The sequence below is a fragment of the Phasianus colchicus genome, chromosome 7, assembly GCF_987193195.1.
Source record: "Phasianus colchicus chromosome 7, bPhaCol1.hap1.1, whole genome shotgun sequence".
In the NCBI taxonomy this organism is placed as follows: Eukaryota; Metazoa; Chordata; class Aves; order Galliformes; family Phasianidae; genus Phasianus; species Phasianus colchicus.
Genome location: NC_143442.1, coordinates 29648266 through 29662719, shown reverse-complemented (window position 1 = coordinate 29662719; position 14454 = coordinate 29648266). Strand labels below are relative to the sequence as shown.

The following is a 14454-nucleotide window of genomic DNA, read 5'->3' as shown; positions in this document are numbered from 1 at the left end:
ATCCGTACTCTCAAATAAAACATACTACAATATATTTTTACAATATTTTTTGTGGAAAATATTTTCTTGTGGACCAAATAAAATTAAAATGACCATCTACTTATATGACTTTTATTTGGTTAAAAGGCACAAGTTGGAGAGGGTCTCGTTACTGTGAGCTCCACATGATTCACATCAAGTTCGGAAGCACACAGATATGCACATCACTGTTCCCTGGTTCAGCAGCAGCTAAAATACTGCAGGTCCCTCTCAGGCACAGAAGGGACAATCCCTACGCCACAGGGATCGCTGTGTTATTCCATGAATGCAGCAGCTGACAGTTATAGTGTTTGTACAGGAATAATGGGATGGACCAGTTCTTTTTAAAATAAAGAATAGCTGTTGTTTAAGAATCTAGAACATAATTTTATAAGAAGAGGAAGGTCTGTATTTCTTACAGCACCAGTGAGAAATTTCAGTCATATTTTCAGAAGTTATCCTAAAGGTGTTAACAAAGCCTCTCAGCTACTTTTCAGAATAAACCCAGGGTCTCTCTTGTAAATATGTACAGAGTAACAATACATGGCAGCTGAAAGGTTCCTAATTTTACTTTCCAGATTGCAGTGACAATGCAAAGTGCCATTTTTCTTCATTTTGCTCACCTTTAATTCTCTGAAAGTCAATCTAGAAGTTCACCTTGATGCTTGGATTTCCTGAACTTTGTTTCCAGGCAACAGCACTAGGAAGGAAAGAGCCCTCAGCCAGCACTGACCAATGCTGCTGGTAACAGAAGCTGTCCGATGCTGGGAGTTCTGTAACCATTCCATGGCTCTGACTTTAATTCCCCAGTGCTGATAACTGATGGTATTGAGCAGAAGTGTTCTTCCTTTAATGTTAGTGGTTCCTCTTCCCAATTGTGCATTTGTAACCTGTCTCTAACTGTGGGAACAAGTCAGAAAAGGTACTGATGTACAATTTGCTTGAGTGTATAAAACTGTGCAGCCTTTATACTGAACAAACATCTGTAGCTGTGATTTGCATACACAATGGAAAAATAAATCTTGCCCCCTCCCTACAGTATGGTAGTGGTATCAAGTGGCTCTGGTTCTATCACAGAACTTTAAATACTGTTAGCAACAGAATTCAGTGACCTTTAATGAACACTGAGTGTTTTTTTGATGAATGTTTAAATGTTGATCACCACAGACACACTTGTGAGGATTTGTTGTGTTAAAGAACTTCAGGGTCTGTGTGGCAGCAGGCATTCTGTTTGCCACTATTCTGTATCACCAGTGCATCCAGCTGCATTCCTCCTACCTGTCCCAAGTTTCCCACCCAGCAGTCAGGGATGGCTCCAGCTCAGGCTGCTGCTGGGCACAAGGAGAAATGAAGCCAGCCCGCATGGTGCAGCCACGCTGCAGCCACGTGAGCATCAGGGCCACTGCCTTTGGAATTGCTGGACACTCACTACCACCAGCAGCCAACGTGCTCCTTGGCAGGCAGAGAAGGCTGGAGACAGTGACTTCTTTGCTACTGGGAGAGCAGGAAGAGCTCCAACAATGCTTGAAATCATGAGAAGCTCATTATGCAATTCAGTCAATGGCGTTTTTACAAAATAGATTTTACAAGCGGAAAGAAATGTGCTCGAGGCTCTGACACTATTATGACATTTGAAACAACGTCTGCATCACGTGGCAATGCTGTACACAGACCAAATGTTAAATCAATAGAATAATTCCTTGCTCTCAGACTAATAATCATACATCAGTCTGACCTTTGATTTAAAAGACTACTTAACACCATGAAATTAGCATGTCTGGCATTTAACTTTGTAGCTCTGACTGTTTTAATGCTTTAAGTATATCTTAATTTCATTGCACAGAGAAGAATTGGAGGCCAAACCTGCTTCAACAGCCCAGCAACAGAGCCACAAACACCATGGGTTCCTCAGCTCCTGCTCCGCAGCCCATCCCTGAGCCACGCTGTCTCCCCGCAAGGTTCCCCTCAATGGCAGAGGCCCAAAGCTGAACATTAATCATTGCCTAACAGCAGTCAGAATAACTATTTGCCTTCAAGTCATTTTTCCCCTTATTAACCAGAGATGTAATCATGTTGTCGTTACAACTGTATAACAAAAGAGAATGGTACTGAATGTGAAAAATAGTTACAAGTCAGGCTGGCTAAGAGCTTCATCATCCTTCATCATGCTGTTCTTAGTTTTTATACCATAAAATGAAGCAGATGTGTAAGATGTCAATAGATGTGATCTCTACAACTTGAGATCGTTGTTTCCCAGAGGCTTGAAACAATTGTCCACGAATTCATCACTGACTTCTTCCAGAGCAGCAGGCTTCCAGCGGGGGGACTGGTCCTTGTCAATCAGCACTGCAGAGTGGGGAGAGAAACACAACAGTGAGTATGTTCTCTAACTGAGATGAGTTTTGGTTGCACCCAGATCTACGGAGATACACCAGAGAGAAAAGTCAGTCTGCTTCACGAAAGACAGAGTAGTCGGAATGCATCCTTCTACTCTACTGAGTTGTCAACTGTGCAGAGGGGGAGCTGAGGGCTGCCAGCCACAAGGAGTGCTGGACCACCCCAGAGGAATCGCTCCAATAGTGTTTGGATTTCCAGGGCCACACTGGACTCTTTGTAGAGAACAGGAGATTCCTATGGCTAATTTAAATGCATCAGATAAACTGATGATTGAAATAATCAGTGAGGAAGTAGCACAGCACAGTGTCATTGTGGGAAATTCAGGAGTATTTATTTGTGAATACTGACAGTGCTGCAGAGCTGTATAGATCTAACTGTGAGGATTTGTACAACTGTAGTATATATATAGTTTGTGCTGTATGCTGGGAAATGCACCACTGAAAATGAAAATCATCACTGAACGATCTGCATGGGAAAGTGCAATGAGGTGACATGATTCTCAAAATGCATTCCTTGTGTCACAGCTGCAGAAGGCATGGCAGTAGGACCGTGTTCTGCAGAAGAAACATTTCTCCCTCTATTGAGCACCACTCAGAGAACACTCAGAAAGTAAGTCTCATTCAAAGGACAACTTGCAGTAATTGCTGAGGCTGAGGACATACCAACATCACAACTTTTCCTCTTGTAGCTACCAAAAAAAGGAGGAGGTGTGAATCAGAGCACTGACCCCATTCTTCCTCAAGTTCAGGACTGAGGGCTCCTTGGATGCAAATAAGCATTGAGTAGAAATTCATTACATAGTTATAGTAGAAGTGATGTGGGTAATTCTTTAAAAGCAGTGTGCTTTTATTTTATAACTAATTTACTTTCTTACTGAAAAGTTATGATTCTACAAACTTTTTTACACTTTTTCACACTTCTTTCCTTTTCACATGTGGTGATGTGAAGCCATTGATTGGTCTGGGTCAAAACCATCCCAAATCAATTATGTTTATTGCACTGGAACAGCACTTATTATTTTCTTCAATTCACAATCACAGACTGGCAGAAATCATCTCATCTGTGCCCTACAAAAGACAGTGCTGACTGGAGATGCTTTACATTAGAGAGGAATAGGGGAGAAGTCCATTGCACACTGCTACAGCTTCAGATCTGAGACACCGCAGTCACTGCTGGTAATCCTCACTGGCACGGCAGCACTGTGCGCTCAGGCAGAATGATCTGTTTGGGTCAGCAGCCAGGCTGACAGCTGGTCACACTGAATGATCCTAATGGTAACTCCTATGAAATGTTTCATCTTTCTTAAATTCAAGTTCATATTTTCTAATAGTGTTGTGAACGCTCTCCTCCACTGCAATAACTTCTCTATATTTTGTTCTTCTCCAGCTTGAGATTTCTGCACAAGAATGGAACGGGAATCCTGGGGACTTCTGAGGTAGGTGGAGGGAAGCTCATTAAGATAAAAGTAACATAGTGTTATGGTGATGGATTTGTTCCTGTGGTCTTTAAGGAAAAAGAAAAAAGGTAGGAATGAGTTTGCGAGCCTTTGTGTTCTATTGCTTATGTTCACTCAGCACAGTCAAAACACTGATATTTCTAAGCACCTGAGATTCTATGAGCTGCTATGAAAACTGTTTGCCTGCTCCCTCTTACGGGGGTGAGGCTGGCAGCTGGCAGCACTGCAGGGCAGAAGCAGCACCCCGCTGCTGCATGCAGAAATACCATCTCTGCAAGATCAGCACTGTGTAAAGGCCTTCACAGTTCCACTTAGAGTACACAAATAGGAAGGTAACTTCAGACATTTTGGTCCCCCCAGACTGCTGAGGCTGTAGTCACCTGGATGTGTTCAGGTACTGACTCCAAAAGTGCCTGCCCTTCTGATGAAGAAAGAACTCCAGGTCCTTGGCAGTCACCCAGAGCTGTGCACTCCTTAATTTATGTACTATTCTGTAAATTGAGGGGAAATACAGATACCTGAAGTGTTCAAAGACCACATTTACTGCTACGTGGGAAGATCCCATGCCCTACAGATGAAGCACAATCTATGTATTAAATGCTTTAAGGTTTTGGCTTTTCTTCAGTAGCACAAATAACAAGAAACATAAATGAAGAGATGGTTTGCAGCAGGTTCTCAGTCTGTCTGGAAGGAGATTGGGCTAAAAAAGAAATACAATTCTGACCTCGGATCAGAGTAGATTTAAAAACCTTTGTGTCAGCTTTTACTACATATGCTAGGGAAGAATACTTTTGTTTAAAAACATGGCTTGAAGTAGGAAAAAGTTGTTATTAAAACATGGCCACAGTTGCTGCAAGACCATCTTCAAAAACTAAAATCTGATAATTATATTTTAAGTTCACTTTGTGGTTAGATCCTTCTGTGGTAGACGGGGTCAACAGTTGGCTCTGAAGTGCTTGGAATTCAAAGAACAAATACATAAATTCATTTTCACTCAATCTGCTTGATCCTATGAAGTGCACAGTGAAGTCACTTGCAAATCAAAGATGGGGTGCTTGGCACCTTGTTGGATAATGATTTTTATGAGATCAGACCCAGCTGCAAAAATGACAGTCAGATACTCCTTGACTCTTAAACAGAGAAAGATCTTACTAAAAAAGCAACAAACGTAAGACAAATCTGAGAACAGCATATATACAACAAGTACAGAAGTGCTTCAAGTGCTTATTCTCAGCCATCTGCTCAGCACAGCTGGATCTGTTCTTCCCCATTTCTGACACGATTATGCCTTTGCTACATCATCCCACGTCAGAAGGAAAGGTACCCAACCACTGCTCCTGCTTTCTTTACAGCCCTGTGTGGGATCTACTGTCTGCACGGTGAGAAGCAATCTCCTTTTGTCCTCTGCCTGTCCCCAGATGGTTCAATGGCACTGTGAGCTACAAATTAGGAGTTGGTTTGGTGTTCACCCAACTCCCAGCCTTTGAGGTTTGTATCTTCCCAAATTACTTCATTTCAGCAGCTGTGAAAGCCTGTATGGTGATTCAGAATATACTGTAGGAATATTCTCTCCTGAAGATATCATTATCCCATTACCACACAATGAAAAGTACACATTTCTCAACGTGTGGTAAAATCCTAAAAGGAGTCTCTGTTAATGAGTGCTAAAAACTAATTATAAAAGAAGTTTGTCCTGTGTCGTGCAAACCTTTGAATCTCTCATCCCTAGGCTGTCTTTAATACAGCATTACTGACAGGAAATACTCAAACTAACCTTCACTATACAAGTAGATTTTAAAGACAAATCTAAAGAGTGAGGAGGAGGTGACAGTACATACTTGACTGCATAACTGTGTGAAAACTAAAAGCCAGGTTCCCACCTCTTATTCCCAAAGTGTTATACAAATGTCTTGTACTGTAAGCTCCTTGGAGAAGAAAATGCTTTTGTTTTGTTTCATCTTGTGCTGAATAGTACATAAATAATTCCTGCAGTTTCTAATAGATGTGACATTGGGTTTGACAAACTGCGTTGAATCAGCAGCAGAATCAAGGGCATCTGTCCCCTGAATGAACCTGCTGAACTGCTGCTTTGCTCTTACTGCTACCTATCTTGAACACTGCTGTAAAATGCTGAATTATTTAATAGATGTAGTTTTATTGCAGTGAGACACCTTCACTGAGAGGAATTTTTGACACAGCCCAACGTAATCTCTCTTCTAAGTGTATTCTATGCAAATACTTGTTACTGACTTTCAGTCTTCGTTTCTTAAACCACACTAGAGCTGGCTGAGCCAGCTGTGTAGCAGCACTACCACTTGGCGCAGAAGGGACCAGCTTAGCAATCACTAGTCTTGGCATTAAATATGCTTTGAACTTTCCCAATGCCCTCCTGAAAAACTTCTCAATGCTGTGTTAGTCGGTGGATACAAACCTTAAGGACAGTGAGATCACAGAAGAAACATTGTAGCTGTTAGTTTGTACCAAGTGAAACCTTTTGACCAAGAAAAGCCAAAATAAAGCAAGCTGGCAAGCGTTCTTGGGCTGTTGCTGCATACACTTCTATCTCCAGAGGTTAACACAACAGTGAGGTGGTAGATTATTTAGTTTGGGTAACCTCTGGTATGTGCACTTACCTGCTCGAACCCCTTCATAGAAGTCATGGCCTCTCTGAAAGACAAAGGACCAAGCTGTAACAGGATAAACTACTGATCCCCTCTTTCCTTTTCCCACTTCTGTCTGTCAAGCAAGTTCTCAGGATTCAGTTAATTTCTACTTGTACAATTATTTCCTAGTCATACTTTTTTTCATTAAAAAGTTACATAATCCGCTTAAACACAGCCAGAACTCCTAACATCCATCTCTTACTAAGCAAGCAGCTTTCATGCACTGCAGCTTGTGGGCATTCCTAAAGTGTCCTGTATGGTGAGTGTGCAGGACGAAGAGTTCCTCAGAGAGAAGCTCACCTTCAGGAATGTATTCTGCATTCTTAGAACACTTTGCAGTTAAAGGAATCCTGGAAATATCCAGTTCTTTTTGATGACGAGAAAACATTTAAATCTCTAAGGACACTATACTGGTAATGGAGCAACAATGCCATTATCAGGAAGCACCTGGTGAAGATACCAGCAGACACTCAAATGTATCAGAATTGGATACACCACATTCTCACATACATCTGATTCATTTAATAACATGCATAAAAATGTTATTTTAAAGTAATGTGCTGGAAACAAATGTGAGCCCTTGGTGTAACCTATGTAAAACTTGTCTCTGACAGATCTGTCCCAACCCTGGCTACAGAGACAGCTCTCTGCTTCCTGCTTACCATGCACGCCTGGCTCAGTCTGTACTCCATCGTGAACACGTCTTGTAAACTCATGGAAGCACCTTCTCTGAGTTGTCTGAGAGCCAGCTTTAGGGATGTAGGTGACATCTTATTAATAGTCTGGGGAAGACATGAACAATTGTTTTCATACTCTTCAACTTAGATGCATTTGAAATTCCTTCTTCTGCATTTCAAACTTTGTAGGATGGCACTCTTGCCTGAGCTCTCCTCTACAGGCAGCCCAGTCCTCCTGCCCCCTGCCACCATGCTGTCATCCTCAGTGAATTGACCTGCACAGACTTTACAGCAAGTCTCTGGGAAGCAAGCCAGAACCTCTGGGAGGCTGAGAACTCTTCAGGTCCCATCACTTCTGATCCACTTACTGTCAGCTACAGAATCTAGCGCAGTTTGAAAGACATTTCCTAACCTCTATTTTTTTAGAAGTGGAGGCGACTGTTACAAGCAATTACATTCTTTTTTGGAGAATATAGTTTTATATAGACAGTCTGAACTGCTCTTAGATGTTACTGATGCTGTAGCTAATATTACTATGGTGTAACATTTAAGCTGTTTGATAGAATAGCAAGGTAATACCATCAAGGTTAGCCACAAACTTATGTATTTGTTTTACGACTATCTGCAATATAACAAGAAGAAAATCCTGGGGAGAGGGGAAATGACACAAAAGATATCAAACCCTGGTGCATGTCTGTACAGGCTTCTTGTATGGGATCAGCAGACAGTGCAGTAATTCAGCCCTACCCTGTTCTGCTGATGGAAAGCCTGGAGGTCTTCCTTCTTCTGACAGAGCTACAGACTATAAATATTATGCAACAGACAGGATCTGTCTGAAGCATACAAACAAATGCTGTAAATCTGTCTCTCATGACTATCCTTCAATTAACAACGTGCCAGTAACAGTAGAAGAGGTGGGGAGAAGGACAAAAACCTGGTTAATAGAACAGTACTTAGCTTCAAAGCCTTCAGGTCTGTTGAGGAAAGAAGCTACATTTTATGGTTGCTGATCTTCAGCTCATTAATCTAAACGTGCCTCCTTCTCCTGCAAACCCAACTAAAACCTCTTTATTATTCACAGTATAAAAGACATTTCCAGTTAATTAGGACATTTTTACCACTCTACTGAGAAGTGGCAGATGGAAGACTTGCCTCTTTACATTATTTTCATTGCAGACATTAGACTCCTTACCCACAGATTGGAATGGCAGCTTTCCAGCCATCAACATCAACATTTTTTCTGGCTCTCAATTACTCTTCATCCCTCTCCAGACACCAGCTGATACAGCAGTGACCCATTTAGCCCAGTTAAGCTGGAAAACATGTGATTGCTGTACGAGCAGGGTACTGTGGAATTGAGACTTAAAAGCATCAGTTCTATTGTTCTCCTTGATGCTGATGTTGATCATTTTTGAGAGAGAAAATAGTTAAGAAAGAACCAATCCTGGTAAAGCTAACAAGTAGCATCTTTTCAGTAGATAAAGAACCCAGCTGTGCCTGTTTAATTACATCATGATATACGTCTCAGATGTGTAGCAATTCCTAACAGGACTCCTTTCTTCCCTTAATACATGCCAGCTGGTCTTACCCTTGAACTGGGTCTTTTCTCCTTGGTTTCAAGCTCTGTCTTCTATATCAGAATATGTTTGCTCAGACCAAGCCAAGTGGTATGCACAGGGCAACACATTGCTTCCATAGATGAAATGAGGGGGAAAAAAACTGAAAAGGGGAAGATTAACTTAACTAGTCATGTGCACACAGCACTGCTTATCTCAGCATATCAATGAGGCTGGAGGTGGAGGAGACACTGCTACAAATCAAGCTGCAAGAAGAGGAAGAAGGGAAGAAAATGGGTAGGTGGTAATGCAGAAAAATGAGTCAGTGTATATCTATAAATAAATCCTCTGTACAAAGAGGAGGAGGGGACTGGTGCTTGGGAACAGACCTGAAAAGGAGACAGGATAGGCTGGCGTGGGAGATGGAGTACAGAAATGCAAAGGAGTTGTCATACAAGTATCTGACATCTATGCTAGCATCTCTGAGACCATCTTGATTTCAGTGATAACGAACCTGAAAGCTACAAAGCTGAATTTGCAACATATCTGAGTTCTGATAAGATACTAGCAAATTAAGATGGCCAAATTAAATGGCTCTGACTCAGTGGAGTCCCTTACAGGAAAAACAGCTGGAACATCTTTGTCTCCGAGGCCATTACAGTTTCTGACCTGAACTTGAGCTGTTGAGGGTCCTTGGGGAAGGCTTGCTGTAAGTTAAAAGAAACAGAAACCCCAGAGGTCCAATGTATCACCTGTCTTGCAATAGGTGAAGACATTTATCGCTCACTTTCTGAAATACCAAAGCATTCGTTGGTCTGCACTAAACAATGACTCTGGATAAGCTCTGACAAAAGGAGCTCTAGCCAAAGCATTGCTGGAAAGCTGCTCAGCGACTGATATATCACTTACTGGTCTGTAACAGTGCAAATGCTTCTTTTCTTGAATTCACTGCTACTAGGAAACCACCCAGCTTCATCCCCACCATCTATCTCACCCACCTACTGCACAATCATTTAGAGTTTTAGGGATTGTTGTCTACATCCCTGCAAGCCAGCTGCTGTCAGCATGGTGTCTGTTCCTTCTTACAGTCTCTGCAGTGTTCTGCGTGCTGCACTGGAAGTCCTTCACTAACAATGAAGGTGATCAGTAGCTGCACTGACCTGCCCCCCAAAAGCATTGTGTGAAAAGGAACTCAAACATGATGCTTTGCAGATTTTGATCTCAGCACTTCTGCTAGGATGAAGTAAATACTATACTGTGACTGGCTTAACAACTTTACATGCTCCTTATTTGTGCGGTCTATTTTAGTATCAGACAGGTGGAAGCCCACCAAGCAGGCACATCTGGAAAGTAAAAACCAACAATATTATAGTGTGGACAGAAGAGGATACCAAGGATGGCACAATTCACAGCATACGTGGATTACAGCAGAAGCAGAAATTCTACTTTATGAATGCTCAAAAGTATCTCTATATCCAAAATGTGGATGTGCCAATGAGTACCTCCAAATTAAGCTTTCAGTTGTGGCCTATTCAATAAGCTTGCTAATGCATATCAAAAGAAATAGCAGGAGAAAAGAAACAGAATAAACATTTCTATTTCTGAATCATTCCTGGTCTCTGCATTTAACAGCAGAACGCTGCTGTTCCTGTAGCTGGACACCAAAGAGAAACACATCAGAGCACATCCACAAGGACAAGGTAAGTATTTAATTCTACAAACATTTCTTGCTTAGTACAGAACATGTTAGAAATTTGTCTGAAGTTAATGTATGTGTTCACACTGCCAAACCTTGTCCCTACCAGAAAGTATTTTTTCTCAGCTTTCTGAGAGGACAGAAGCAATTTATGTTAATGAGATCTGATTTCTTATATGGAGCAAATACTAGAGAACTGTTCAGGCATGGCAGCCATTCATTTATTAACCACATAATAAAAAAATCTGCTATGAAGTCCTAAGAAATAAAACTAAATATGCAACAAAATATCAAAAAATATGTTTGACAGTTAACAGAATATGAATACAAGTGTAAAATAGCTTCCTCTTTCATCCCAGTTTGCTTTTGTAATCTGCACCATAAGGGTGCAAAGTAATAGGCATGATGCCTGGCACAAAGATAATTCCAAAATTCCCTTCTCACAAATGTTTGAGAGTTCCAACGGCAAGATATTAAATGTATGTGTTACTTTGAGTAATTTTAGAACACACTGCTCCAGGACCATCCTGAAAGGAGTGGGGACAGAATGCCTAATTCTAACAATATTACATTGCAAAATTATTCTCCTGTCCAAATGAAAGTCTGTAGATGATGGATATGTTTTGTTTTACTATGAATCAGGGCTCTATAAGACATAATGATACTGGAAGAAGTAATGACAGTTTAAACAAAGCTTTTCCTGAGAAATGCTTGTCTTCTGTCCCATTGTAAGTAGTATTTGAACAGCCTGAAGACAGACTTTCACAAAGCACCTACTTACAGGTACGTAACAGGAGAAAGAGAAAATACAGAGATTACATACAAGCTGCTTCTTGCTTTTGAGGCTTGCAGGAAGCCTGCAGTAATACGATGTATTTTGTGACTAATGACTATAGCCAAGGGGCATTAAAGAAGATTAAAAACAACAACAACAACAACAACAAAAAACCTTAGATGATAAATGGCTGCTGTTTGCCCGGATGAGATATCTGAAATGGAAGTAAATGAACAACATTGTGCTGGCACTGTTTTATTCCAACCCCTGGCAATAAAATGAGAAGCTATAAAAGGAACCTTTGTTACCATCATCCCCTGATCGTGGGAAAAAAGGGGAAAGGGCATTTGTTTTTCATGAGATTGCACTTCTGTACAACACACAATGGCATTTACAGCTTGTCATTTCACATACGAATATTCCTGTCAAAGGAAAAGACTTACAATCCCACATAACCACATGAGAACTTGAGGATCACAGTCCAGTGTTATGGAGTGTTGGCTTTTTTTGTTCATTTTTGCATTACTAAGGCAGCTATCAACTGTTCTGCAGCAGGAAAGCACAGAACCAGCTTAAACCTCTAACAAAAATAACAGAGAAGGCATTACCTCTAGCTGCTTCATGGCAAAAGGAGAACCATCTTGCTTTAACTTTTGAACAATTTCTTCCATGCTATTTGCTGCAAAAATACTAAAAGAAGAAGAAAATTAGTAAGGTAACTGTCTCACTGCTTCAGCCTTCCTCTCTCCTATGGAATGCTAGGAACAGAGAAATGAGAAACAGAAATGACCATCTACCAGTGAACATGAATGTACCATGTAACATTTCCTTTCCAACTGAAAAATTACTCTCACAAAATTCCATCCACCTTCAAAACAAAACATCTATTCTAAGGTGCTATGTGTATGACTCAAGCTACTACATTCAAGTATTTAATATGCTGAAGACTGAAATATTTAATGAGTTTCACATGAGGCACACCAAAAGCAAATATTTACATGGCACCTCTTATCTGCAGAACATTGTTTCTGGATATATCTTCATGCTTTTACCCAAAAGAACAAAAGAGAAGATTTCTGGATACCTGTTAATCTTCTCCATATGCTCGTCAAGGATGAACTCCTTTTCTTGGTCAATTTTGGTCTATTTAAAAAGCAAATACATATTTGACTTGGTTATTTCAGCTGTCTGAAAAGCCCACCAATAGCAAAAAACAACAGAAATATGGTAAGATAAATGAACATGTAATGTTTGTAAGCTGTTTTTAATGAACTTGTTTTACAGTATGTATAATGATCTTCGTGCTTCATCTTGTGAGTGTTAAAGGTGCCATCACACTTGTGAGTGTTAAAGGTGCTGGCTCTGAGCTATGACATTCATGTATTTGACTGCGTGGTCATCTTGTACACAGGTAATCATGGTTATCCTATCAATATGTTTCTATCAAATAGACCAAGAAAGCCAATGTTGGTAAGTCTCCTCAAAAAACAGGGAATATAGAAGACAGGAAAAAGAGATGTCTGGTTTCCCATACAGACACATAAGTATTTATGCATGTAAAACAGAAAAGAGCAAAGCAGGAAAAATGCATGTATGGTTCTTCTCTCAGGCACTAAATGTCATCTTGTAAAGCAGCATACTGCAACGCAGAATCACTCCTCTTTCAGGGCTTTCAATGTAGCAAAGTATTCGGTGCCACTATGGAAATTAGCTTATTTACATTATTTTTCTATTTTATCTTTACTTATGAACGTAGTAATTCCAAAAGAGAAATAGGAGGAGCAGGCACTGCTCATTTTAAATCCAATCAATTGGGCAGCAATACTCAGGATGACTGATGAAAGGGAAACCCAGCTTGACTCCAGAAGTTCTCTTCCTTTTGAAATAAACAACCACTGGATAAACCCATTCATTGCCATGCCCACGGTTCCATGACGCTAATACAAATACCAATTACATGTTAGCAGTCTACTTCAATTTGCCTCCAAAAATGATGGGTTTGTCCACTGGGAAAACAGCACATTTTTCTCCCTGAAATTGTTGCTTTAAAGATCTCAAATGCTTTCAAGAGAACATATCAGCACTCTGCTAATAAATATCCTACAAATAAGTGCTGTACTCATTTAGACTTTTAATTGTTTCAAGGTTACACACATGTAAAATATTTGAAGAATTAACGGGACAACTGAAGCCCTTAAGTTCAGGCTTCAAACCCTGTCTGTAGATGGTCTGTATCACAGGAATGCTAAAATTCACATCAAATGCATAAAGGTAGCACAATTCTTCAGGCCAACAAATAGAAAACATCCACTTCCAAGCACGCAGCCTAGCATTTCATATCTGGCTCTGTGACTCCTGCAGCCTCTGGAGAACAACTGTGGTTCTTCCCATTATGTTTGTACTAATCTCATTTGAGGATAACTCCCCAGCCTGTACTTGCCATCACGTTTTGCTACTGGCTATATATTTTGCCTTCTGCAAAGTATGCTAAAAATCAAATAACAGAAAAAATAAGCAGCAATGTTTTTCCTGCATCATCATGCTACCAGCTGGGAACCCATATATACACACTGAAAGAGAAAGTTCGCTGACCACAGTAGGAATTTTCAGGATACAAAATGAATAAAAAGTGAAAAGAAAAGGCAGACATTTTCTGTGGGTGTTTGTGCTAGAAAGTATTATTTCATAGAGTACAAGGAGTTTAGAAACCTATTATCTTGTCACCACAGAACAAATAATCAGTAGCATTAAAAAGAATTTGTACTTACATACACTTAAGTAACATTTCTACTTGATTTCAGTAAGTAATTGGATTACCTGCATGTGGTAAGAGTTCAGCAAGTCTGCAATATTTTCTTTTGAAGGAGATTTCAATGCTATCAGGTCTTTCTCTAACTCAGGTAGCTATGGAAAATAAGAATTAAAAGTAAGTAAAATAGAATGTACTTTCTGAATTACTTCTGCTATGACAATAGTACAATATAGTATAACTACATGTGTGTATTACATATACATTTGTAACTATGCAGCTATTACAAAAAATAAAAATAATAAAATAATAATAATAATAAAAATCACACAATCTTTTGGCCAAGTCTTAAAGAAGTACCAAGTGAGCTGGAGTTCACTTTTCAGAAGTACTGATCCTGGGTTTAGGTATGTCTGCAGTGATTAGCAAAAAGCTCTGCTCCTGGTGCTGCAGCTGGGGCAGGTAAA

The 14454-nt window shown here is 40.2% G+C and overlaps 1 protein-coding gene and 1 long non-coding RNA gene across 3 annotated transcripts in view; one reads left to right on the top strand and one right to left on the bottom strand.

Annotated features, from left to right (window-relative positions):
- Positions 1 to 1630: 1630 nt before the first annotated feature.
- The window catches only part of HIBCH (3-hydroxyisobutyryl-CoA hydrolase), a 36514-nt gene continuing 23690 nt past the window's right edge, over positions 1631 to 14454 (bottom strand). For both annotated transcript variants that reach the window (XM_031604425.2, XM_031604424.2), the window contains 6 exons: positions 14056 to 14142; positions 12323 to 12381; positions 11847 to 11928; positions 7197 to 7316; positions 6505 to 6538; positions 1631 to 2364 (listed from right to left, as the gene is read on the bottom strand). In XM_031604425.2, the coding sequence (XP_031460285.2) occupies positions 2249 to 2364; positions 6505 to 6538; positions 7197 to 7316; positions 11847 to 11928; positions 12323 to 12381; positions 14056 to 14142 (498 nt within the window). In that variant the 3' untranslated portion in view covers positions 1631 to 2248. The remainder of the gene's footprint in view (positions 2365 to 6504; positions 6539 to 7196; positions 7317 to 11846; positions 11929 to 12322; positions 12382 to 14055; positions 14143 to 14454) is intronic.
- On the top strand, positions 3802 to 11584 carry LOC149917296 (uncharacterized). The gene is made up of 3 exons (XR_016468428.1): positions 3802 to 3850; positions 5224 to 5359; positions 10400 to 11584. It is a non-coding gene; the product is annotated as an uncharacterized LOC149917296 (long non-coding RNA).